The 25573-nt window shown below is 45.4% G+C and overlaps 3 protein-coding genes across 9 annotated transcripts in view; all 3 read left to right on the top strand.

Annotated features, from left to right (window-relative positions):
- Positions 1 to 7219: 7219 nt before the first annotated feature.
- Positions 7220 to 18013, top strand: LOC309527370 (uncharacterized protein). Of its 4 annotated transcripts, none has more exons than XM_082214164.1 (3): positions 7220 to 7974; positions 8235 to 8384; positions 15485 to 18013. In XM_082214164.1, the coding sequence occupies exons 1-3, from the start codon at positions 7875 to 7877 to the stop codon at positions 16792 to 16794; spliced, it is 1560 nt and encodes a 519-aa protein (XP_082070290.1). In that variant the 5' UTR covers positions 7220 to 7874; the 3' UTR covers positions 16795 to 18013. The 4 variants fall into 4 exon arrangements, with proteins under 4 accessions (XP_082070290.1, XP_082070289.1, XP_082070292.1 ...); XM_082214163.1 differs by having other exon boundaries at positions 15476 to 18013; XM_082214166.1 differs by lacking the exon at positions 8235 to 8384.
- Positions 18014 to 21593: 3580 nt separating this feature from the next.
- Positions 21594 to 25573, top strand: part of LOC309527326 (uncharacterized protein) — a 63637-nt gene continuing 59657 nt past the window's right edge. For both annotated transcript variants that reach the window (XM_082214076.1, XM_082214075.1), the window contains exon 1: positions 21594 to 22199. In XM_082214076.1, coding sequence (XP_082070202.1) covers positions 22112 to 22199 — 88 coding nt within the window. In that variant the 5' untranslated portion in view covers positions 21594 to 22111. The remainder of the gene's footprint in view (positions 22200 to 25573) is intronic.
- LOC309527342 (uncharacterized protein) overlaps positions 22207 to 25573 on the top strand; it is a 36447-nt gene continuing 33080 nt past the window's right edge. For all 3 annotated transcript variants that reach the window (XM_082214120.1, XM_082214122.1, XM_082214121.1), the window contains exons 1-3: positions 22207 to 22316; positions 23611 to 23709; positions 25057 to 25149. In XM_082214120.1, the coding sequence (XP_082070246.1) occupies positions 22214 to 22316; positions 23611 to 23709; positions 25057 to 25149 (295 nt within the window). In that variant the 5' untranslated portion in view covers positions 22207 to 22213. The remainder of the gene's footprint in view (positions 22317 to 23610; positions 23710 to 25056; positions 25150 to 25573) is intronic.

Below are 25573 nucleotides of genomic sequence, written 5' to 3'. Positions count from 1 at the left end.
TCCTAAACGGTTACAAACCAAAGTACCACTGTATCCCACCCCAACTTTACCACAGATTTGTTTACAAAATCTATGGCACAATCAGCTGAAAGGGTTCAGCTCCCAGGAACTTTTAATGTGGATGCTTTTGATGGCCAGAATTTCATTCGCCCCCAAATGGAAAAGTTTATGGGACTGGCAACTTTTAATTTGGTCTGAAGTTTAGCGCTAACTGGAAAAAATAGCACGTGCCAATGGCTCCGAGGGTCATGCATGGTTTGATATGATTTTTATCATGCATACAACAAATACAGATACAGTGGTACCTCATGTTACAGACGCTTCAGGTTACAGAGTCCGCTAACCCAGAAATAGTGCTTCAGGTTAAGAACTTTGCTTCAGGATGAGAACAGAAATCGTGCTCCAGCGGTGCGGCGGCAGCAGCAGAAGGCACAATTAGCTAAAGTGGTGCTTCAGGTTAAGAACAGTTTCAGGTTAAGAATGGACCTCCGGAACGAACTAAGTACTTAACCTGAGGTACCACTGTACACAGGACTCCCATCTCTAGAAGACTGGCATTTCTCATGGTCCTAACCTGATTTAAGTCTCTTCCAGATATACTGTGCTGCCTTTTTTGTATTTGTACTTCCATTATTATTATTATTTAAATCTTTATTAATTTAAATTACACACATATACCAAGAATTTACAATATCAACTACAAAAAGAAAATTAAAGAAAAAACAATTAAGAAAAAAGAAGAAAATACAGAAAAAAGACGAAAAAACAAATTTACATGCATAAAAAAACCTTAATCTTCCTAATTAATAGTTAAATAAACACTTAAATAAAAAAGACTTCTGACAAAACAAGTCTTCCAATCATTCTCATTGTACTGTTTATACTGTCGTTGTTTTCCCCACACAGTTTTATATTCTTTAATATTGTTCCCGTCTACTCCACAAACAGTATTTGTTGTGTTTACAAGTATCACTCAGGTTCTGCTAATATGGTGTGGTTGGTACAATATGATCTTCTATAATCCTTAAATATTCTCCATTCTCCAATCATTTTGTGGTTCAATTCTCCCCTAACTCTTCCCGTCAGTTTTGCTAGTTGTAAATATTCTAACAGGAGTATCTGCCAATTTGTGATTGTCGATATTGTTTCGTTTTCCCACTTCCTTGCCACAAGAAGACTTGCTGCTGTATAAACAGTATAATGAGAATGATTATAAACAGTGGTCTTGTGTCTTTTTTAATTTCTAATGGTAAAATGCCTAAAAGAAAGATCTCTGTGATGTTTTTTTAAAAAGTGAGTCTGAATAATTTCTTGAATTCATTATAGATATTATCCCAGAATTCCCTAACTTCCATTATTTTTATTGTGTCGATTTCTTTGACTTCCATTATAATCATAATAAATTCGTACCTGTACAATATTCACTTCCCAGACACAACTAAGGAACTTTAGCAGCAAGAGGAATCCAAGCTTAGATTGGCAATGTCAATCACAGCTGAGAGGAGGAGGGAGGGCGCTTGGGAGACGCCCCCCCCCAGCCTCAATTACCTGCCGCCTGATTTTAAAAAGACAGGCCAGCCTGCCTCCTGCTGACAATTAGGAATTATGTAATAATAATTTATTATTTATACCCTTCCCATCTGGCTGTGCTTCCCCAGTCACTCTGGGTGGCTTCCAACAAAATATTAAAAGAGAGTAATGCATCAAACAAGTGGATTCCAGAAGGAAAAAAGCTGGGAAGAACGGGGTGCACAATATATGGGGTGGGGGTGGACAGAGGCGTAGCGTGGGTTGTCAGCACCCGGGGCAAGGCAAGTAATTTGCGCCCCCTAGAGTAGGGGCAGAGAGCTGCGAGTGCGAGCACGCCCCCCCGATCTTGCGCCCGGTGCAGCCAGCCCCCCCTGCACCCCCCACGCTGCGCCACTGGGGGTGGAGACCGCCAGACAAACACAGGTGAAACTAGGCTTTCTTTCACCCGGGTCAAAGACTCAGTTCAGCACCCCTAGCCCATGTTCTTTTGCACACAGAAAGGTTTTCCATGCACCCATCCACACCGCTAAATAAATTCGGTCTTAAAGGGCATAAAAAGTAGGCAGTGTATTGTTCGAGTTCAAAGTTTTATTTTTTTAAAAAATAGTGTTTTTTTGATCTCCACAATAACAAAATATCCAACATAACTTATATATATATATTAGAAAACAATTTTCATTTTCACCTTTTACAAATCTTTCAACAAGAAAAACAAAATATTTTTATTTCTGCATATCCAGTTCAGATACTAATTTCCCCTTATCTTCCCCTTCATTATTTATTACTGCATGTGTTTATATCAGTCCCACTAATGTTTCAATTTGTTTCTCCCCTGTGAGTGTTCTGTAATGTATAGTAATCTGCGGTCAGAAGCTCTTTCAATACTCCATGCACTTAAGTGGTTTCTCCACTGTGTGTGTCCTTGTAATGCCTGTTTAGGTGTGAGTCACACCTAAATATTTTCCCACACGTGAGACACATTCTCTGGCTGTTTCCTTGTTCATCTTCCTGCAGGATTTGGGGTTCAAGGACATTAGCACCCTGAGAAAGTGAGGATTTCTCTTTTCCATGCTTTATAGGTTTTCTTTGATTTGCAACCATTTCGTTTCCTTCTTCCACCGCAGGAGTTTCTGACGATAGCATAGAATCCCCATTATTCTGCCCATCATCTGGGGTGAGGGTTGAGAAAAAGAAAACATTTTTGAATTTCCAGCAGAAAACAAAGGATTTTGCGCTTGTTTGACCGTTTGTATGGGTATATTAGTGTGACGCGGCAGCTAAAAAAGCCAATGCAATTCTGGGCTGCATCAATAGGAGTATAGCATCTAGATCAAGGGAAGTAATAGTGCCACTGTATTCTGCTCTGGTCAGACCTCACCTGGAGTACAGTTCAAGAAGGACACTGACAAACTGGAACATGTCCAGAGGAGGGCAACCAAAATGGTCAAAGGCCTGGAAACGATGCCTTATGAGGAACGGCTAAGGGAGCTGGGCATGTTTAGCCTGGAGAAGAGGTTAAGGGGTGATATGATAGCCATGTTCAAATATATAAAAGGATGTCACATAGAGGAGGGAGAAAGGTTGTTTTCTGCTGCTCCAGAGAAGCGGACACGGAGCAATGGATCCAAACTACAAGAAAGAAGATTCCACCTAAACATTAGGAAGAACTTCCTGACAGTAAGAGCTGTTCGACAGTGGAATTTGCTGCCAAGGAGTGTGGTGGAGTCTCCTCCTTTGGAGGTCTTTAAGCAGAGGCTTGACAACCATATGTCAGGAGTGCTCTGATGGTGTTTCCTGCTTGGCAGGGGGTTGGACTCGATGGCCCTTGTGGTCTCTTCCAACTCTATGATTCTATGCTTCTATGCTTCTATGATTATTGCATATCTACATTCCCCACTTTTATTTATGCACACCTGAAACTGAGTTTTCCTTCTGAATATGCTGCCCTCCAGGAGGACAATATGAATTCTATGCTGGCCAATATCCCATTCGACAGATGTGCCTTCATATCCCTTTGCAGGGTTTCAGAACGGGACTTTGGTGATCACAAGGACAGGACTGAACCTAGGAATTTCTACCTGCAAAGATGGTGGTCTAAACACTGAACTCTGGGTTTTCCCCAAAGGCAGCGGTGGGGGTGGAGTGCAGATCTCCTGACTCTTCAGCCAGTTATCCTTGCCTGGCCTTTGGGAGCAGTGCCAATAGCGAGGGTAGTGTTTGGTCCAGGGACAGTGGCGGATGATGGCTGGAATGGGCATATTTCAAGAGTTTGCATCAAAAAGCCCTCAAGTCCAGAGGAAACTCATCTCTCAGGGGTGACGTTTTGTACCTCCAGACCAGCCACAGCTGCTCAGATTAGGAGCTGAATGTCCAGGATACGAGCCAGAGAAAGGCCTTTCCCACTAGCAACTGAACCTTCTGCATGCAGAGCAGCTGTTCTCCCACTGAGCTAGACTCCCCAAACATCCAGAGCGATACGATACGATATCTTTATTGTCATTGTCCCATACAGAACAATGAAATTGGGAAATCTACATAAGACATTCAAAACCCCTAAAAACTCTGAAACCCCATTTTAAATTACAATATACTCCTGTAGAGACTCCTTATACTGCGTTTAAAACCAGAATTGCGTTTGGGTAGAAACTGTTTCTCAGGCAGCTAGTCCTAGTCTTTATAATCCTGTACCTTCTTCTAGAAGGCAAAAGCTGAAAGAGATCATTTCCGGGGTGCGCACTATCCTGCGCTATCTCTGCAGCTTTCTTATGGCACCTGGCAGCACAATTTGATCCAAGGTGGGAAGAGTGCACCCAGTTATTCTCTCTGCAGTCTTTACAACCCTGGGCAGCACTGTTTTTTCCCTGACCCTGCAGCTCCCAAACCACACACACACAGACCATAAGTTAATAACACTCTCCACAGTACAATGGTAAAATGCCATCAACAGGTCCTTTGAGAGATTGCTTTTCTGGAGCCAGTGTTGCAAAGGGTGTTAAAACACTCACAAGGCAACGAACACAGACAATTGAAGAAGTGGAAAAATTGCTTTTAATATGGATAACTGAAAAACAGCTGTCCGGTGACAGCATTTCTCCAAGCATAATTTGTGAAAAAGCTTTAAGCTTGCATGCCGACCTCATCAAAAACATCCCTGGAGCAAGTGCCGAGGGTGAGATTTTCAAGGCAAGCAGAGGGTGGTTTGAAAAGTTTAAGACGAGAAGTGGCATCCACAGTGCGGTGAGACATTGTGAAGCCGCCAGTGCCAACAAATTAGATGCCGACCGGTTTGTTTTGGAATTTAAAGATTGAGTCGAGTCGCAGGGCTTCGTTCCCCAGCAAGTTTTTAGCTGTGACTAGACAGGTCTCTTTTGGAGAAAATGAGGAGGAGAAAATGCCAAAGAGGACCTACATAACAAAGGAGGAGAAAGCATTGCCAGGGCACAAGCCCATGAAAGATAGGTTGACCCTTTTATTTTGTGTGAATGCAAGCGGAGATTTTAAGCTGAAGCCTTTGCTAGTCTACCATTCTGAGAACCCCAGGGCGTTTAAGAAAAACAACGTCCCTTCCAACCAGGCAATTCTATGATGCTACCTGGAGACAGTGGCGTAGCATGGGGGGTGCAGGGGGAGCCGGCCTCACCGGGCGCAACATCTGGGGGCGCTCGCTCGCACTCGCAGCTCTCTGCCCCTACCTGGCTCACTCACTCTCTCTCACTGCAGTGCTGGCTGTGCGAATCTGATCCGAGCCGCTGGGTCGCCGCCCACTGTGGAGGGGGTGGGTGCCAGGTGTGCGGTGCGGAGAGAGGGCGAGGGACTATCTGGGGGAGGGACAGTGCAGCGGCCGCCCAGCGCAGCGCTGAGCGCGGGAGAGAACCACACCAGACCAGCCCAGGCAGCAGCAAGAAGAAGCTGGCAGCGGCGGCAGGTTAGGGGGCGAAAATTACTTGCCTTGCCCCGGGTGCTGACAACCCACGCTCCATCACTGCCTGGAGACCCCAGGAGGTGAGCCAGAGACTTTCTGCACGCAGAGCAGAGGCTCCACCACCAGTCCTTTTCTTATGCGTGCTAGAAGGGACCAAATTCTGGGTGGTCTCCTGCCCTCCCCACCCAGCACAGACTCCCCCTCCTTTCCCAACCAGCACCTGCTTTCCTCCTTCCTCCCAGAGCCATCCTGCTTCGCCTTCCGTCGGCTGCGCATCCTCTCCCGCCTTCCCTCCCAAATCCGTTTCTCCAGCCTCGCCTCGTTTCCTGGGGAGCCACTGCACGACCATCCTTCACGCCCACTGCAACTTTCTTTGAGCAGAATTTTTGGGGGATGGTCCCATGCATCTCCCCCACCCCCCTCCAAGATCCCCTTTCTGGAACCGTCCCTTTCCTTCCCCTCTTTTCCTAACCTTGGGCGGGCGGAAACAGCATCTCCTGCGCGCAGCACAATCGCATTCTTCCCAGTTTTTCAAATGGAGAAGGGGACGCGCGCTCTTTCACGTTCCTGCCCCTCCCTCGGAAGTCCCCTCTAAGACTGCAAAGAGGAAGGGGAGGGGACCCGGCTAAAAGAGAAGGGGAGATTCTAATCTAAGAGTTTATTTAGGGATCCCTCTGTTGTGCAAAGAAGCAACTAAAAGCAGGGAATTGCATGGATTCCGTGATCTCCTTTATGACGCAGGAATAAGTCCTATTCTTTTGTCATCCATCTACAAGTTGCAAGGAGAATGTGGGACGCCGTTGGGACAAAGGAAGGCAATGCACAATGACTAAAAACATTTCTAAACAAATTTCTAAACAAATGCCATGAATCCTAGCGCACTAGAAACGGCCAAGGGTCTGTGCAAAGGAGCCATCTATGGCTCAAAACTTATATCGCATCAACTAATCCAGTGTTCCCCAACCTTGGGTCTCCAGCTGTTTTCAGACTACAATTCCCATCATCCCTGACCACTGGTCTTGGTAGTGAGGGATGATGGGAGTTGTAGTCCAAAAACAGCTGGAGACCCAAGGTTGGGGAACACTGAACTAATCCACACAGGAGAGAAATCATATAGATGTTTGGAGTGCAGAAGGAACTTTGCCCATGGAATTAGCCTTACTTTACGCAAGATGCTTGGAATATGGAAAGAGTTTCCGCCAGAACTCATATTGGTGAAAAGCCATATAAAAGTTTGGAGTGTGGAAAGAGCTCCAGCAACGCTTGGACTGCGGATGGGGGGCGGGCTCTTCCCTCCTTGACGTCAACCGCCCCTCCCCCAAATGCAAATCCTCCTTCTCCCGCCCCGCATCTCCCAGTCCCATTTTATTGCACCTTTCCGTGCCCTACGCGCCGCAGGCTCCTTCTCTCCACTTCCCATAAATATCTCTGTGACGTTTTCTTTTCTTCACAAGCCAGGGAGCAAGCAAGTAAGACACGTTTGCATTTTGGAAATCCCCCAGGTCCCCACCCTGGCGCAGTTAGAGGGGACTTCCAGGGAGGGGCAGAAGCGTGCGCGCAAGAGAGAGAGCGCGTGTCCCTTCCACCCATATTTGAAAAGCTGCGAGGGAGGCGGTTGTGCTGCGCGCAGGAGATACTGCTTCCCCCCCTCCCGCCCCAAGGTTAGGAAAGGGGCAGTTCCAGAAAGGGGATCTTGGAGGAGGGGGGAGGTGCTGGTTGGGAAAGGAGGGGGGTCTGTGCTGGGTGGGGAGGGCAGGAGACCCACCCAGGATTTGGTCCCTGCTAGCACGCATAAGAAAAGGACTGGTGGTGGAGCCTCTGCTCTGCGTGCAGAAAGTCTCTGGCTCACCTCCTGGGGTCTGCAAGAAGCATGATAGAATTGCCTGGTTGGAAGGGACCTTGAGGGTCATCTAGCTCAACCCCCTGCAGTGCAGGAAAGTTTGGCCCAACATGGAGCTCAAACCCCATGCTCCTGAGATTAAGAGTTGGATGCTCTGCAGACTGGGCCACACATCAGGGCTGGGGGAATGTCCTCAGGCTGAAACCCTGGACGCCCGCTGCCAGTGAGGGGAAAGAGGAGGAGGAATGGAAGGGAGGCAGCCGTGTTACAGCTCCAGGGTGGCAGAGGGAAAAGGAAAGGGGTGTTTTTAAAGGTGGTGGGAAGAATATCTTCTTTCAGGCGTGACTCCACTGTCCTCGCATGGTGGGGTTCAGGATGGAGGCACTTCTCTTTTATCATGGAAACTGCAAGTGGGAGCTCCACACCTAGGGAGGCTTATCATTCGCCAAGAAAATATCTTGGGCGGGAAAATGCCTGCAGGCCCTTTGAGGCTCCCTTTGCTTCTATCTCCTTCCCAGGAACCTGCAGCTTCTGAGCTCCTCAGGAAGGGTGGAAGAGGCTGATCCTACAAACCTAGCAAGGATGGAAGGGGGAAGATGGACAGTTGACCTGGTCAGGCTGCCTCCTGCATTCCTCCCAACGACCTCCAAGCTTTCCCTCCCAGGACCCTCAGAGAGATCTGGTGAGTGGCAGGGAATGGAGAGGGGGGCATGGGGAGATGTTAGGAGTGAGGGACTTCCTCTGGCAAGAAAACAAGGGAGGCTGCAGGTCAAGAACAGAGACAAACGGTGGAAAGAAAGGAGAGGAATGTTTTTTAATGGTGGTGCAAAGAAGATTCTGTTGGGGACTGTTGCAGAGGGGATGCCCCATTTGGGCTTCTTCAGGGGCAGGAGAATCCCTGCAGGTACTCTGAGGCTCCTTTTGCTTATTTTTCCGTCCCAGGAAAATGCCTTCTGAGCTCCTCAGCAAGGATAAAAGAGGCTGATCCCGCAATCCTAGCGAGGATGGAAGGGGGAAGATGGACAGTTGACCTGGTCAGGCTGTCTCCCACAACCTTTGACCGATCCTCTCCAGGACCCTCAGAGAGATCTGGTGAGTGGCAGGGAATGGAGATGGGGACCTGGGGAGATGTTGGGAGTGAGGAAGCTCCTTTGGCAATAAAACGAGGAAGGCTGCAGGGCCAAAGCTCCAGGCTAGCAGAGATAAAAGGTAAGAAGAAAGGAAAAGAATGATTTAATAGTGATGTGTAGAAGATTCATTTTCAGGCATGAGTCCTTCTTTTTTCTCTGGTGGGGATCAGGAAGAAGACACCCCACTTTTACCATGGAAACTGCGAGTGGGAGCTCCACACATGGGGAGGCTCCCACAGCCTAGTTGGTAGCCCCACCTTGGACAATAGATTGCAGTATTGCAGGGGGTTGGACTAGATGACCCTCGTGGTCCCTTCCAACTCTCTGATTTTATGATTCATCCAGGATTGGTTTGACCCATTGGGGTGAGAATCTGTGTCCGTTTCCACAGCCCACAGCATCTCTCCTGCAAGCTTTCTTTGTAGGAGCTTAGCTGGGATGTTGAATCAGTCCCACCCCCCACTAGACGAAGCACATCAAATGCCCACGATCATCTCAGAATTAATGGCCATTCTGGAATTAATATTAAAAAGTAAAGTGAAGGGAACCCCCTTTTTTTTAAAAAAAAAGATATTTATTAAAGGTTTTAAACAATGAATCACCAGACACATAAAATACCATCACCAACATAAAACAAACGAAGAAAAAAAAGCAAAAAGCAAAAAGGTTAACACAGAATAAATAAAATACAACATAATCAAGTGTCAAAAAACCATATTTCCATAACCTTTCGGACTTCCTCGCATCTCCCTTTCCTGCGTTCCCAGTTATAGAGTTATAAACAGCAATTCATCACCTTCTTTCAACTCTTATTTTGTAGTTTTCAAATATTATGTCTCCAACTTTAGATATTTTTATCAAATACTTAGGTATTTAAATTTGACATAATATTAATCAAAATTTCATCTTTGTTCTTATACATCACTTATTCTCATACTTCTTTCAACTAAAGTACTGATGTCATGTTGTTTTCTGTCCTGCATCATCTTAACATTCATACAGTTTACAATATTTTTGTAAATAGTCCTTAAACTTTTTCCAGTCCTCTTCCACTGTCTCTTCTCCCAGGTCTCGGATTCTGCCAGTCATTTCTGCCAATTCCATGTAGTCTATCAGTTACGTCTGCCATTCTTCCAGTGGGCAAGTCTTGGGTCTTCCAATGTTTTGCGATGAGTATTCTTGCTGCTGTTGTTGCATACATAAAGAAAGTTCGGTCCTTCTTTAACACCCTTTGGCCGACAATGCCCAAAAGGAAGGCCTCTGGTTTCTTGGGGAAGGTGTACTTAAACACCTTTTTAAACTCATTATAGATCATTTCCCAGAAAGCCTTAACCCTTGGGCAAGTCCACCAGAGGTGAAAGAATGTTCCTTCAGTTCCCTTACATTTCCAACATTTATTGTCTGGCAAATGATATATTTTTGCAAGCTTGACTGGGGTCATGTACCACCTATATATCATTTTCATAATATTTTCTTTCAAGGCATTACATGCCGTGAACCTCACACCGGTGGTCCATAACCTTTCCCAGTCAGCAAACATAATATTGTACCCAATGTCCTGTGCCCATTTTATCATAGCTGATTTAACCGTTTCATCTTGAGTGTTCCATTTTAACAGCAAGTTGTACATTTTTGAAAGTACCTTAGTCTTGGGTTCTAACAGTTCTGTTTCTAGTTTCGATTTTTCCACCTGGAAACCTGTCTTTTTGTAAAATTAAAAACCTCCCTGATCTGAGCATAGTGTAACCAATCTCGCACTTTATCCTTTAATTTCTCAAAACTCTGCAATCTCCAAGTATCTCCATCTTTTTCTAATATTTCCCAATATTTCGGCCATTTGGCCTCCATATTGAGTCTCTTCTGAGCCTTAGCTTCCATCGGTGACAACCACCTTGGGGTCTTATTTTCTAATAAGTCTTTGTATTTTATCCAGACATTAAACACTGCTTTCCTGACAATATGGTTCTTGAAAGCCTTATGAACTTTTACCTTGTCGTACCACAAATATGCATGCCAACCAAAAGCATTGTTGAACCCTTCCAAATCCAGGATATCGGTGTTCTCAAGAAGCAGCCAATCTTTCAGCCAGCAGAAAGCTCCTGATTCATAATACAACCTTAAGTCTGGCAGGGCAAACCCCCCTCTTTCCTTAGCGTCAGTTAATATTTTAAATTTTATTCTGGGCTTTTTGCCCTGCCAGACAAATTTAGAAATGTCTCTCTGCCACCTCCTGAAACACACCACCCTGTCCACAATCTGTAGGGTCTGAAACAAAAACAGCATTTTTGGCAGTACATTCATCTTTATAGCAGCAATTCGGCCCAACAAGGAAAGCTTCAATCTTGACCAGCTTTCTAAATCCTTTTTAATTTCTGACCAGCACTTTTCATAATTGTCCTTAAATAAGTTCAGATTTTTAGCTGTCATATTTACCCCTAGGTATTTCACCTTTTTAACCACATTTAAATCTGTCTCTTTCTGAAACCTTTCTGATTCCAAAGTTGTCAATTTCCCCCCCCAAAACCTTAGGTTTTTGCTTGTTTAATTTGAAACCCGCCACCCGACCAAACTCATGAATCAATTCTAAGACCCTTTTCGTACTAGATTCTGGCTCCTGTAGTGTCAAAACCAAGTCATCTGCAAAAGCTTTAAGTTTATACTGTTTAGCTCCGACCTGGATTCCTTCAACCAACCGGTCCCCTCTGATCATGTTCAAGAGCACCTCCAGGACCGAAATAAATAACAAAGGGGAGATAGGGCAACCTTGTCGTGTTCCTTTCTCAATCTTAAACTCTTCTGTCACCACATTGTTAACTATCAATTTAGCTTTTTGTTCTGAATAAATTGCATCTATACCATTTATACCATTTTCAAACCCCCGTCCCACTTCCATCCCTTCAAGATTTTTCTTCATAAACTTCCATGAGATGTTGTCAAAGGCCTTCTCCGCATCTATAAAAATCAACACTGCTTTTGTATTAATGTTCGTTTGCAAAGTTCCAGAATGTCAATAATGTTCCTTGTGTTGTCAAACAAATGTCTACCTGGGAGAAAACCTGCCTGATCTTTATGAATCACTTCATTTAGCACTCTTTTGAATCTATTTGCTAAAATGTCTGCAAAAATTTTGTAATCCAAATTTAGAAGAGAGATGGGACGGTAGTTCTTAAGTTGTGTCTTTTCAGTTTCCAATTTAGGTATCAATGTGATGAAAGCTTCTTTCCACGATTCCGGTGCTTTCTTCCCCTCCATAATCTCATTGCAAACCTCCATTAATGGTTGTATCAAATAATCTTTCAATATCTTATAGTACTTGGAGGTGAGCCCATCTGGCCCTGGAGATTTGCCCAATTGCATATTCTGAATGGCACCTTCAATTTCTTATTGTGTTATTTTATAATTCAACATTGTCCTATTTTCTTGAGACAATTTTGGTAATCCATTACTTTTTAAAAATTGGTCTATCTCAGTCTCTTTTTGCGGCCCTTGAGTATGAAGTTGTTTAAAGTATCTCTGGAAACACTTTCTAATCTCCACAGGATTCTGGATATTTCTCCCTTCAATCTCTAGGTTAGTAACCGTGTTCAGTTTTTGTCTCTTTTTCAACTGCCATGCTAGCAGTTTTCCACATTTGTTTGCCGATTCAAATGTCCTTTGTTTCATTAATTTGATTTTCCACTCAACTTCCTGGTTTATCAGTTTGGAATATTGTGCTTGATGAAGTTTAATTTCTCTCAGAATCTCCTGTGACTTTGGTTTCGATCTTAGCTTTTTCTCGCATTCCTTTATTTTCTCCAGAATCTTGTCCTTTTTCTCATTCTGCACTCTTTTCTTTATCGTATTCTGTTGTATCAGAAACCCCCTCATAACAGCTTTGCTTGCGTCCCAGATTACTCTTTTTTCCACTGTGGTGTTCAAATTTATTTCAAAATAGTCCTTCAAAGTCTTTTGGGCCTTCTTAATAATCTCCTGGTCTCTTAACAAGGTGTCATTCATCTTCCATCTAAAGGAGCCGGTTGGAGTTAGTCTCATATCCATCTTTACTGCATTGTGGTCGGAGCAGGTTTTTGGGCAGATTTCCACCTTTCTAGTCTTAGGTGCCAGTCCTCTAGTTATCCATATTTGGTCGATTCTTGTCCATGTCAGTTGGGCTTCAAAAAAGAATGTTCCTTCTCTTCCTAGGGGGTTCTTTGTCCTCCAAATGTCAATCAAGTCCATATTGTCAGTTAGTTCAAAAAAGGTTTTTGGTAGCCTGCCGTCTTTTGTCACACTTTGACTTTGCGCTTTGTCCATGTTTGTAGATACCACCCCATTCATATCACCCATCATAATGATGTTGCTATAGTCCAGATAGTCCAGCATTGTCTCATGCAGTTTCTTGTAAAATTCCGATTTCCCCTCATTCGGTGCATAAATTCCCAATATCAAAAACTTTTCCCCTTGTGTTTGTATTTCAATTGCCAAAATTCTTCCTTGCTCATCTTTAAAAAGGAATTTTGGTGATAGGCTCTACTTTGCATATATCACCACTCCTCTTTTCTTCACTCGGTCCGATGAAATAAATTCTTGGCTTAGTCTCTTATTAATTATCACTTTTCTGTGGAGCCTAGTCACGTGTGTTTCCTGCAAGCAAATAATGTCCAATTGTTCTTTCTTTAATAAGTGAAATATCCTTCTCCTTTTTTCCGGGGAGTTACAGCCGTTAATATTCCAGTTTAAGAGCTGCAGAGACATCCTGGACAAATCTGTTATTCCTTTGGTGGTGGCGTCTCTTTCTTCTGTTCTTCAGGCCCCAAAGGTGTAGGTACAGGCAATGGCCCAGACCCTGGAATTCCTACAGTCCCTTTCTGAAGGTCTTCTCCGTAGTCACTCAGAAACTTTTCTTTATCCTCGGCTGTTTTGATTTTCACCTTCTTCCCTCTAAATGTAAAAGATAGTCCTTGAGGAAATTCCCACCTAAATACGATTGAATTACTCCTCAGCAGTTTCGCCAACTCTGTGTAACTAGATCTGAGTTCCAGTAGTTGTTTAGGGATATCTTTGTAAATTTCCGCTCTCAAATCTTGAATTTCAAGTGACTTTTTGAAATGTGCACTCAATATCTTGTCTCTTTCCTCCTTTGTTCTCAAAGCAATCAAACAGTCTCTGGGCCTGTCTCTCCTCGCTACTTTTCCAAGTCTGAAAGCACTCACAATTTTAAAGTCCTTATCTTCTTCCAGAGGCCAAAATTTTGTAAATTCTTTTGTCAGGTATTTGATTAAGTCCCCTTGTTCAAGTTCTAAGATTGACCTCAGTCTCAAGTTGTTTTCCCTGCTTCGTAGTTCTATCATAGACAGATAGGCCTGCTGTTCACCAATCTGCTTGTGCAATGGTTTTACCTCCTCCTTTAGTGCTTCAGCTTTTTGGTTAGCTTCCTCAGCCAATTTACCATTTTCTGTGGTGGCTTCAAATAGTTTCCCAATTGATTGTGCATTCAGAGCAACTTGTTCGGTCAATTTATTAACACTGGCTGTATTTTGGTCAATCTTAGCCGATTGCTCATCCACTTTTTTATTCAAACTTTCCAATTTTTCAAAGATTTTGTCCAATACTGAAGAAGATCCTCCTGCAGCCATACCTTCCGGCAAAGTTTGCTCAGTTTCTTCCTCTTGTGTCACCAAAATAGCAGGAACAGATGATCTACGCAGCTGTGAGGTTAAAGTTGTTTGTTTAGCTTTAGCTTTGGCTGATCTTGTTTTCCCAGTGCCGCTCATTCCACTTCTGTCTACGTGCCAAGGTCAAACTGTATACGATTCCCATGGGAATCCACAAGCCCAGAGAGTAAACAAAGGGAGAGGAGAAAAGAAAGAAAAACAAGTCCCAAAGAGTTGTAAATCCAAAATCCTCTAGGGGGAGTTCGAACGTATCTTGAGGGAAACAGCAAGTTTGTTGTTCATAAAAAGTTTTTCTCAAGTTGTTCCAAAGCTTCAAAACTTTTAAAACTATGTCAAAACAGCCTCAAAATTCCAAAATTCCAAAAAGCCTTCAGGCCTCTTATGATTAGCAGAGTTATCCTTAAAAGTAAAACAATGTCTCCAAAAAGTGCCTGAAACAGTATTTCAATGTAACAGATCAGGTAGCACTCAGAAGTAACAGTCCAAAGTAACAAAAGTCCACAATCTGACAGTTCTAAAAGTCTGGCAGTCCGACTGCCTAGGTTCCTTTATCAGTTTATAAATCCAAGGGAAGAGGTAAACACAAAGTCCATAACTAGAAGAGTTAAATCCACTAATAACAACAAAGTCAGTTCAGGTAGTGCACGGATTAGTTCCTTTAGGTGCAACTTCAAAGGCACCAGACAGATCAAAGTCTTTTCTTTGAGCCTTTAAACAGAGCCGGGAGACGGACTTCCTGGTTGCGTCTCCCGCTTTGGCCGAATTTTAGATTAATTTAGTCCCAAATTCATTCAGTCCCTCTTACTCACGGGTTGTTACTTTTCTAGTCGAATGTTCCCAGGAAAAGAGGTCAGCGCTCACTGACAGCAGCTATGCGGCTTCACTCCACAGAAAGAGTGATCGACTCACAGCACCGCGCCAGCCCCTCCATGTTCCGGAGCCCCTTACGAGGTCCCTTCTTCGTTTCGGGGGGCGCTTCTGGTACCCGCCGAGTCCCATGACCACAGGCTTTCGCTGCCTGTGGGTTTCTGACTTGGGTCTCCGCTTCGCCGTAGCGGACGACCCGTTCCTGCGGAGCTTCCCCTTCACAGCGCGAAGGAGACCGCCATTGCCGTTCGCGCCGCCTCCGGAAGTCTGGGGAACCCTGACCATTAGGTCTAGTCATGACCGACTCTGGGGTTGATATTATAATGCATTTATTAGGAAGAGAGAGAAAAATGCCACCACGGGGAGTTTGCCATTATTAAAAAGCTTTGCTTTGCTTTGTCCTCCTTTGGCCGATGATGGACTGAAAAGACTCCTTCTCAGTTTGCATTTTGCAGCAACCAGCCACAAGGGGCTTGCAAGTCTTGCTGGGATTGTAATGGGGATTACACTCTTAATTTGGATCCTCTCTTAGTTTCTGCAGGTGGTGGACAGGACAGTCATTGTTCCCGGGTCTCATCAGAAGCAACCGGGCATGATAAAGGCATTCTTACACAGCCTGATGACAGCCAGCAAATCCCAGTCCAGGAGAAGCACCGCCAGGGAGAGAAAACAAATCAGTGCCCATCGTGTGGGAAAGTGTTCAGAAGCAAATCTGCCCTCAACTCACATTGCAGAATCCACACGGAGGAGAAAGCACACAGATGCTTGGAGTGTGGAAAGAGCTTCCTTGAGCGTTCACAACTTACTGAACATGAGCGAATCCACACAGGAGAAAAACCATTTATATGCTCAGAGTGTGGAAAGGGCTTTTATCGTAGCAGCTCCTGCAATAGACATTATGAAATTCACAGGCCAGGGAAACCCTATAAATGCTTGGAATGTGGAAAAGGCTTCCGTTGCCGCTCACACCTTAAAAAACATCAAAACATTCACACTGGGAAGAAATCATATGCCTGTCTGGAGTGTGGAAAGGCCTTCAGTAACAACTCAGGCCTTGTATATCATAAAAAAATTCACACAGGGGAGAAACCGTATACCTGTTTTGACTGTGGAAAGAGCTTCCGTAATAGCCAAGGTCTTCTAACTCATCAAAAAATCCACACAGGGGAGAAGCCGTATAAATGTATGGAGTGCGGAATGAGCTTCGCTTATGGTTCAAGCCTTACATCACATCAAAAAATCCACACCGGAGAAAAATCATATAGCTGTTTGGAGTGCGGAAGAAACTTTGCCCATCTAATTAGCCTTACTTTACACAAGAGAACCCACACAGGAGAGAAACCATATAAATGCTTGGAATGTGGAAAGAGTTTCCGTCAGAGTGCACATCTCAGTTCACATCGGAGAACTCATACCGGTGAGAAGCCATATAAATGCTCGGAGTGTGGAAAGAGCTTCAGTCAGAGTTCACACCTTAAAGTGCATGTGCGATACCATACAGGTGAAAAACCATATAAGTGTGTGACGTGTGGAAAGGGTTTCTGCACTAACACAGAACTTATTTGCCATCGCAGGATCCATACAGGGGAGAAGCCATACGAGTGCTTTGAGTGTGGAAAGAGCTTCAGCCAGGGTATAAGCCTTCATATACATAAAAAAATTCACAGAGGAGAAAGACCATATGCATGTTTTGAATGTGGAAAGAGCTTTGGCCAGAGTTCAAGCCTTAGCACACATCTGCGAATTCACAGAGGGGAAAAGCCGTATTCTTGTTTTGAATGTGGAAAGACCTTTACTTGCAGCTCAGCCCTTCGTTCTCATCACAAAATCCACGAGGGAAAGAAACCATAAAGATGCTTGCAATATAGTGGAAAATTTGGTTTATAACTATTCAAAGAATTCATAGAAGCAAGAAGCCACAACAAACTCACACCAAGTTAAAAGTATTCATATTTTTATCTGAAAATATAAGAGGGTGTGTCTGTTCTAGCCAGCAGCAAAGCTCAAGACCTGTTTCTTTCTTGGGTGTCTGTAGTGCATCTCAAAAGCCCCTGCAGGCCATTGTGACAACATTTCAAATCCTGTGAGTCGTCCTTCTGTTCTTTTCTCAAAAGAGGAATTCAAGAAGCTGAGCAAGTCACAAAAGAACTGGAGGATGTTGACTGTAAGGAACAGCTTTGAATATAGACGAAAGGAAGGACTAATATTTTCATACTCTGTATGAAAGTATCTAATCTGGAAAAAGAACATGGGTAGGCCATGTTCACGAGCTGCTTGTCAACTCCAGCAGGCTTTTGGCTGGTGCTCCCTGGAGACAAGATGGCTCCTTCACAAAGACCCTTGGTCGTTTCCAGTGAACTAGCTCATTAAGTAAAGAGGGCCAGGATTAATTGATTTGTTTTGTAATAGCCGGGTAGCTTAGAAATGTTTTTAGTGATTGTGCATTCCCTTTCTTTGTTCCAGCGGTGTCCCACATTCTCCTTGCAAATGGATGACAAAGGAGTAGGACTTATTCCTGTATTATTAAGGGGATCACAGAATCCATAGAGTTCCCCGTTTTGCAGATTTAACCGGTCTGATCTTTTAAAACCTTAAGATGTTTAAGGGCTTCTCGAAATTTTGGTTGTTTCTTTGCTCAACGGAGGGATCTGTAAATAAACTCTTAGAACCGCCCCTTCCATTTTAGCCAGGGTTCTTTGAATCAGACAAATCTTCAGGATAAACTTTGGTAGGAGTCGGAGGCCTGCATGCCTGGAGTTTATTACAGGCACAATTAGTGCCAGCTAATTTAGATTAACTCAATTGGCAGCTGTCTAGGCAATGTGTTAAAATATATCTAATGGATTATCACAGGAAGGAAGGGGGGAATCCAGTTCAATAAGTGTTTTCATTTTGGAAATTTTAACCCACTTCTGGTCATACCATCGGGTGCCTCTGGTTTTTAGGCCAGGGAAGAATTGAAGCAATGCATGGCTCCATTTTGAGAACTGGATTTGGTGTTCATCCCAAAGTGAAGAAAAGTTACTTAAAAGTGTGTGTGTGTGTTAAAATTTTGATTTTGAAATACAGTAGACACTAATAGCTAAAGAAATAAAGGAATTTCTACAATAAGCAATCATTGTGTGCCTGTGCGTATTTGGGGACAGGGGGGAGGAGGTTACTTGAAGGAAGGACTGGGGGGGGGGTCTCAAGGAAAATAGCTGCTCCCTCTAGAGCTCAGACAGAAGGATAAGCAGCTCAGCCTACACAGAAAGAGCACTTGGAAAGAAAAGCTTTGCAGGGGTGGATTGGGACCGCTGCTGTTTATTTTGAACATTTAATACTTCTCCGTTCAGTCAACACCAGTCAGATGGCTGGTGTTTTAAGGAAGCCCCTTGATGGCTGCGCAAAGGGGGAAATTGAGTATCTCCTTCGCCGAGGAAGCAATTTGGATTCTCTCTTGCTGTCTGCCACAATATTCCATCTAACTATTCCATCTGCCTTACCAGGACAATCCGCACTGCCTCTTGGTCTGAGGGATTGTTTGTGGTGTTTTGACCAGAGAGAGCAGAGATTGGGTTGAGGGCACTGAAATAAAAAAAAAATTAAGGCCTTATATATATATAATAAATGTTCATAAATGTACCAAGCAAACACGTACATAAATATATAAACCACATGTCTGAAGCAGCACAGGAAAATAGCCCTGGAGCCATTTTTTACTCCCAAACTGACCAAATGTTTTCTCTGCAAAGTCAAAGGAAAATGGAAAAGCCTCCCCATTGTCTTTTCCTTCACAAATCCTCTCTTAAGGGTATGTCTGTGTATGAATAGTGTGAGCCTGTGAACTGGCTCAGGAACTAAGTATTTATCATTACAAAAGACTGGCCAGGCTCCCCAGGGTATCCAATCAAGTAAGCATTAACAGGTAACTTGCCAGACAGGAGGTAAACAAAACACTCAGATTTCTGCTGTTGACCGCCCTTTCTGTGATGTAGGTATGATGTATCTGGGTTGGTGGTCTTGGACTCCAAGGCGGGCAATTTAAAATGTCTATATAAGGGCGGACACACCTTGGTTCTGGGTCCTCCTGCGTGTGAAGGGGGCACCCTGTTGCAACAGTTCAAGAAAGATCAGGCTTACTAGCTGCTTTGCTTCTCAATATTCTCTGGTTGGCCTCTGTACTATTCTCCGACCGATGGAGAACCTACAAAAGGACTCTATAAGGGCTCTTGTGTCCCTCATAATGGAATAAGGGCAGATTTTCGTTTATTACAGCACCATGCTGCACTTCATCTTCCCTCACTGAGCTGAGGGATGTGGTCGTTTTGGAGAACCCCCTCACGATGGTGTTTGGCGTGGCATCCATGCTGAGGCTGCCTCAAATAGGCCTAGTTACAGGTAGGTAGCCGTGTTGGTCTGCCGTAGTTGAAACTGTAGCAGGAACCCCCCCACCCCAATCATTCTGTTTGCACAAACTTCACACACACTCACACACTACATACGCCACATTTCTGTTATAAATTCATAGAAAATCAACCATACATCGGATTTGCACTGTTCCATTTTTTTTTTACTCCATGTGACAAGGACTATCAAAGGGGGGTGGCTTGGTTTCTGGTCAGCCATAATCCCTTCACCATCCCAGCACATCCACAGGAGCCCTGCCCAGTTGCTATGTCAACCCTGATAATCCCAGACAGAAGACAATCAAAATCACAAAGAACAGTGGATTCACCAAAGACTGAAACAAAGGACAATGATCAGATCTTCCCTCTGGGGGCAGGAAACTGCAAACTCCCCATTGTCACCTGGAAAGTACTCATGGGGAGGGGGAAAGGAGGAACCAGCTGGGTGACAGGACACTCAGGTTACCACCACAACTCCTCCCTCAACCCCTCCTTTCTGTAACGTATGCATGATGTCAACCCCTCCTTTCTGAAATGTATGCATGATGTTTCTGGGGGTGGGCTTGAGCTAGAGGAGGGGAATTTCAAAAGTTTTTATAAGGTCTTGCAGCCCATTGTTCTGAGTCTTTCCTCTCTCCTGCAAGTGAGGGGAATACCCTGTTGCAACAGTTCAATAAAGGCCAAGCCTACAGGCTGCTGTTTTGCTCCAAGTTATCCTGGTTGGTGTCTTTACTTTTTGTCCAAGGGAGCCCTCAGATTTTTCCGTTAACAAAACCAACAAACGAATTCCTTCCAGTAGCACCTTAGAGGCCAACTAAGTTTGTTACTGGTATGAGCTTTCATGTGCATGCACACTTCTTCAGGTGCCTGTGTGGGACTTCATAGCCTTCTCGACAACCATGGGGCTGTCTCGGGATCCCAGTGGCCCAACACATATGTCTGAACCAGGGCTTTTTTCCCCAGCTAGAACACGCGGGAACTCAGTCACGGCTCCTCTCAGGTAGGTGCCATTGCCATTATAAGAGAACGAGGGAGGGTTCATGGAGAGTTCTGGTGCCTCTTTTTCTGGAAAAATAGCCCTGGGCTGAACAAGTGCTCAATTTGTCGTCCTCCCACAAAAAGAGTGGATTGGAAGCCACCTAGAGTGGCTGGAGGAACACAGTCAAGATAGGCGGCATGTAAATTTATTATTATTATTATTATTATTATTATTATTAGTGATATAGAAAATATAGGAATATTTTGTATGCATTCTGAATAATTTATCCAGATTTCAGTGCTAACCGGTACATTATACTATGTTTTTTAAAAAGAAAAATAGGTCAGGATCAGGCCCAAAATAGATGATCCCCTTGTTGCTCCTTCCACCTTCTGGAAAATGAAATTGTTGGAGAAGTGATGGAGGAAATTGTTGGAACGATGAGAGAAAAATAAGAGAAATTTCAGAGGGGGCATCCTATTAGGCTGCAAAAGATTGTAATGGATTGCTTTGAAATAATTTCAGCAACAGATTGGGGGAGGGGGGAATCACCCCCCCAACTGCCCTGTATTTTGCCAGAACAAAGGTAGTAACCCTACTTTATGGGGTCCCATGAAGCAGAATCGCAATGACCCCAGCGCATTACAGGTTTTTTTTTGCGGGGGGCGGAACACTGGCTGTTCAAGGGTTAAAGGCAGCGATTATATTGCTAGAGAGGACTTCCTGGGGAAGAGGGGAAGCGTCACTTCCTACCTTTGTTACATTTGAAAAGCTGCGAGGGAGCAGATTCTGCAGCGCGGAGGACGGTGCCTTTTGCAAGGTAGGAAAAGAGGGATATATTTGGGGGGGCGGAGGGGGGGGGCTCCCGTGCCAGAGCAGGAGAGAAGCCCTCCGGGAGAGGAGCATGCATGGGGCTGCACCCCACATTTGAGCCCCGAAAGAGCTGTGGGGAGAGCAAAGGACCTCGAGGGCTGCAGGGGCGCCCCAGGAGGGGAGAGCAAGGCAAGAAGGCGAGGCGGGGGGGGGGGGAGAGAGGGAATTTTAGGGTGGGGTAGGAACCCCCCCCCAAAAAAAGGAAAGGGGGCAGGATGGCTCTGGGGAGAGGAGGAGGGAGGCATGGATGTTTTGGAGAGAAAGGGGTCGAGTAGAGAGGGCAGGATTAGACCAAAGGGGGGGTCTTGGATGGGGGACTTTCTGCCTGCCCCTTCCCCTAGAGTGGGGTTGGGGGAGGAGGGGGGAGGGAGTTTTAGGGTGGGGTAGGAAACCCCCCAAAGGAAAGGGGGCAGGATGGCTCTGGGGAGAGGAGGACGGAGGCATGGATGTTTTGGAGAGAAAGGGGTCGAGTAGAGAGGGCAGGATTAGACCAAAGGGGGGGTCTTGGATGGGGGACTTTCTGCCTGCTTAGGAGATGCTCCGCTCTTGAGCTGCAGCCCCTTCCCCTAAAGTGGGGCTGGGGGAGGAGGTGGAATGGAGGGAGGCAGCCAGGTCACAGCTCCAGGCTGGCAGAGAGAGAGAAGGGAGCCAAAAAAGGAATGTTTTGAATGGTGGTGGGAAGAAGATCCTCTTTCAGGCATGACTCCACTTTCCTCGCATGGTGGGGTTCAGGAGGGGGGACACTCCTCTTTTATCATGGGAGCTCCACACCTAGGCAGGCTTATCATTCACCAAGAAAATATCTTGGACGGGAAAATGCCTGCAGGCCCTCTGAGGCTGCCTTTGCTTCTATCTCCCTCCCAGGAACCTGCAGCTTCTGAGCTCCTCAGGAAGGGTGGAAGAGGCTGATCCTGCGAACCTAGCGAGGATGGAAGGGGGAAGGTGGACGGTTGACCTGGTCCGGCTGCCTCCCACAACCTCTGACCGATCCTCTCCAGGACCCTCAGAGAGATCTGGTGAGTGGCAGGGAATGGAGATGGGGGCATGGGGAGATGTGGGGGGTGAAGAAGCTCCCCTGGCAAGAAAACAAGGAGGGCTGCAGGGCCAGAGCTCTGGACTGGCAGAGATAAAAGGTAAAAACAAAGGAAAGGAATGACTTAATGGTGATGTGTAGAAGATTCATTTTCACGCGTGACACCTTTCTTGTGGGGGTCAGGAGGAAGACACCCCACTTTTACCATGGAAACTGTGACTGGGAGCTCCACGCATAATGAGGCTTTTCCTTGAGACCTTCCCTTCTGCAAGTCCCATTTCCACCTGGCCAAGGGGGCGGAGCCCAGACTCACATTGAACAGCCTAAAGAGGCTCCTGGGAGGCCACTGGGACATTGCTGGAACATCTCTTGGGTTGGGGGCAAATGAGAAAAATGTTTTATAATGTTAAAAACAGTTCTCATTTTGGTTCCTCTGTTTTGTTTTCGTTGAGTTGGTGTTGGTTAAATGTTTATATGGGGTTAGTGGTTATTTTAATTTGGGTATAACTGTAAACCGTTTATTACTGCTATTGTTATTGTTGTTGGTTTGTTTGTTGCCTGTATAGGATATTTCTGTTTTTTTCTGTTTGATGTTTTGTTCTGTTTTTATATATGCTCTTAGCCACACTGGGTGGCTGTGAGAAGCCCACCAGATTGGGGGATATAAATTTGTAATATATGCCCCATTTGGGCTTCTGCAGGGGCTGGAGAATATCAAGGGCAGAGGAATCCCTGCAGCTTCTCTGAGGCTCCTTTTACTTCTTCCTCCCTCCCTCCCTCCCAAGGAACCTGCAGCTTCTTTAGGCTTCTGAGCTCCTCAGGAAGGATGAAAGAGGCTGATCCTCTTTGACCCTCTTTCTGCTAATAACAACACCTTGAAGATCCCGGGCCCCAGGGAAATTAGACTGGCCTTGACTAGAGCCAGGGCCTTTTCAGCCGTGGCCCCGGCCTGGTGGACTGCTCTCCCACAAGAGACCAGGGCCCTGCGGGATTGGACATCTTTCCGCAGGGCCTGCAAGACGGAGCTGTTCCGCCAGGCCTTTGGGCAGGATGGAGTTTGACTTACTTTCCTTTGTATAAAACAAGCCCGAAAGAGGCCCCCAACTTGCTCACAGGTCCTTGTATGATCAGTGGAAACAGTTGGTCCTGGCAAGTATTAACCACTCTCAATTCCAACCTGATAATTGCCAACTGCTTAGATTTTAACTTGTCTGAATTAATTTTAAGATGTATTTTAATTAATTGATGTCTGTTTTTATGCATATTGTGTTGTTTTTATGATGCTAGCCACTCTGGGCCCTGCCTCGGCCGGAGAAGGCAGGATACAAAAATTATTATTATTATTATTATTATTATTATTATTATTATTATTATTATTATTTATTCTCCTGCAGATCTAGCGAGGATGGAAGGAGGAAGATGGACAGTTGACCTGGTCAGGCTGTCTCCCACCACCTCTGACTGTTCTCTCCCAGGACCCTCAGAGAGATCTGGTGAGTTCCAGGGAATGGAGATGGGGACCTGGGGAGATGTTGGGGTTGAGGAAGCTCCCCTGGCGAGAAAACGAGAAAGGCTGCAGGGCCAGAGTTCTGGGCTGTGAGAGATGAAAGGTAGAAAAGGAATGTTTTTCAGTGGTGGCATGGGCGCAAGATTTTTGGTGGGGGCGGCAGGCCTTTTGTTAGGGGGGCAGCACTGGCATGATTGGCCAGTTAGTTAAGTATTTCTAAAGTTTTACCTGATCTGGGGGGCTGCCCCCCACCCCTCCTTGGCTATGCCCATGAATGGTGGTGTGAAGAAAATTCTTTTTCAGAGTATAATATTGTGTTGGGTCCTGAATGTTCCGACACTCGCTGGTATAGCTGCAGCAATTGCCAGATGAGGGACTGAATGGGCTTCATCTCAGTATGGAGACAGATTTCCCCCCAGTTTGCAGCAGCCAAGCTGCCAGGTCAGCAGTGAGAAACTTGTGGGTCATGGCAGCAGTCCCTCTCTAGCTCATGAAGCCATTTTCCTCAAACCGTGTTCTGCTGCCCTACATATCAGAGGTCAGGGGCCAGGATGTGACTGCAAAGGATATGTATCAGGATCCCGAAAGTGCACCGCTGATTGTTCCTTGGCACCTGAGACTTTCTGTCAGTGCAGGTCAGCTGATGAAACCTTATGATTATGATGCAGCACTTTGGGATCTTCACTAGTTGCAGATCTTGCAAAAATCCCTGTAATTGCTCTTATAAGTCTTATTAGAGGAACGTCTTTTTCAAGAGTGCAAAATTTTTATTCACCAGCTGATGTCGCTGTTTGAGTCACTTCCTCTCTGTGATTTTTGACCCCCTTCTCAATCTATGTCCGTCTATGTCAGTCTTATGCAATTCATTTCCGTTCCTCAAACCAGGAAATGTCGGTCTAAGAAAATGTCGGAGCGCGTGAGTCAGCAGAGGTACCGTATTTTTCGTCCCATAGGACGCTCCGTCCCATAGGACGCACCTAGTTTTTTGGGGGGGAAATAAAGAAAAAAAAATTCCTTTATTTCCCTCGCAAAAGCAGGTCGGGGAAACCGAACAAGGTCGAGGAACAGCGGGATGGCGATGCTGCGCCTCCCTGCTGTCCCCCGAGCTTGTGGGGCTGGCCGATGTCTGCCCGGCGCGAGGGGCACTCTGCTTCAGCGCACTCCGCCCCCCCGGGTGGCATTCTGCTATCCGCAGCGTGGGGAGCCCTGGGGGCCTGTGTTTTAAATATGTTGTTAGCTGCATCGAGCCCGGTTTTCTGAACCAGGAAGGGTGGAGTATAAATAACAAAATATTTATTTATTTATTTATTTATTTATTATTCTGCAAACCTAGCGAGGATGGAAGGAGGAAGATGGACAGTTGACCTGGTCAGGCTGTCTCCCACCACCTCTGACTGTTCTCTCCCAGGACCCTCAGAGAGATCTGGTGAGTTCCAGGGAATGGAGATGGGGACCTGGGGAAATGTTGGGATTGAGGAAGCCCACCTGGCAAGAAAACGAGGAAGGCTGCAGGGCCAGAGCTCCGGGCTAGCAGTGATAAAAGGTAGAAAGAAAGGACATGAATGTTTTTTAATGGTGACATGGGCATAGTCAGAGTTTTGGGGCTGTTGTCTACCAGCTCCATCACAGGCTAAGTCCCTACCTGCACACAGACTGTGGTACATGCTATGGTTCTCTCCCGCTTGGATTGCTACAATGCGCTCTAGGTGGGGCTGCCTTTGAAGGTGACTCGGAAACTACAATTAATCCAGAAAGCAGCAGCTCAACTGGTGACTGGGAGCAGTTGCCAGGAGCATATAACACTGGTCTTAAAGGATCTACATTGGCTCAGAGTATGTTTCCAAGCACAA

Source organism: Podarcis vaucheri (assembly GCF_965113315.1).
Source record: "Podarcis vaucheri genome assembly, chromosome: 2".
Classification (NCBI taxonomy): domain Eukaryota; kingdom Metazoa; phylum Chordata; class Lepidosauria; order Squamata; family Lacertidae; genus Podarcis; species Podarcis vaucheri.
Note: the sequence above shows the minus strand (reverse complement) of the source record. Positions and strands in the feature narration are given on the sequence as shown.

What these genes read in the sequence shown, in the direction of transcription:
- LOC309527370 (XM_082214163.1), top strand. Translation starts at nt 7,875, where the DNA reads ATGGAAGGGGGAAGATGGACAGTTGACCTGGTCAGGCTGCCTCCTGCA. An exon ending in AGGACCCTCAGAGAGATCTG is followed by an intron (nt 7,975 to 8,234) that starts GTGAGTGGCAGG and finishes TTTCCGTCCCAG; the next exon opens with GAAAATGCCTTCTGAGCTCC. An exon ending in AGGACCCTCAGAGAGATCTG is followed by an intron (nt 8,385 to 15,475) that starts GTGAGTGGCAGG and finishes ATCCTCTCTTAG; the next exon opens with TTTCTGCAGGTGGTGGACAG.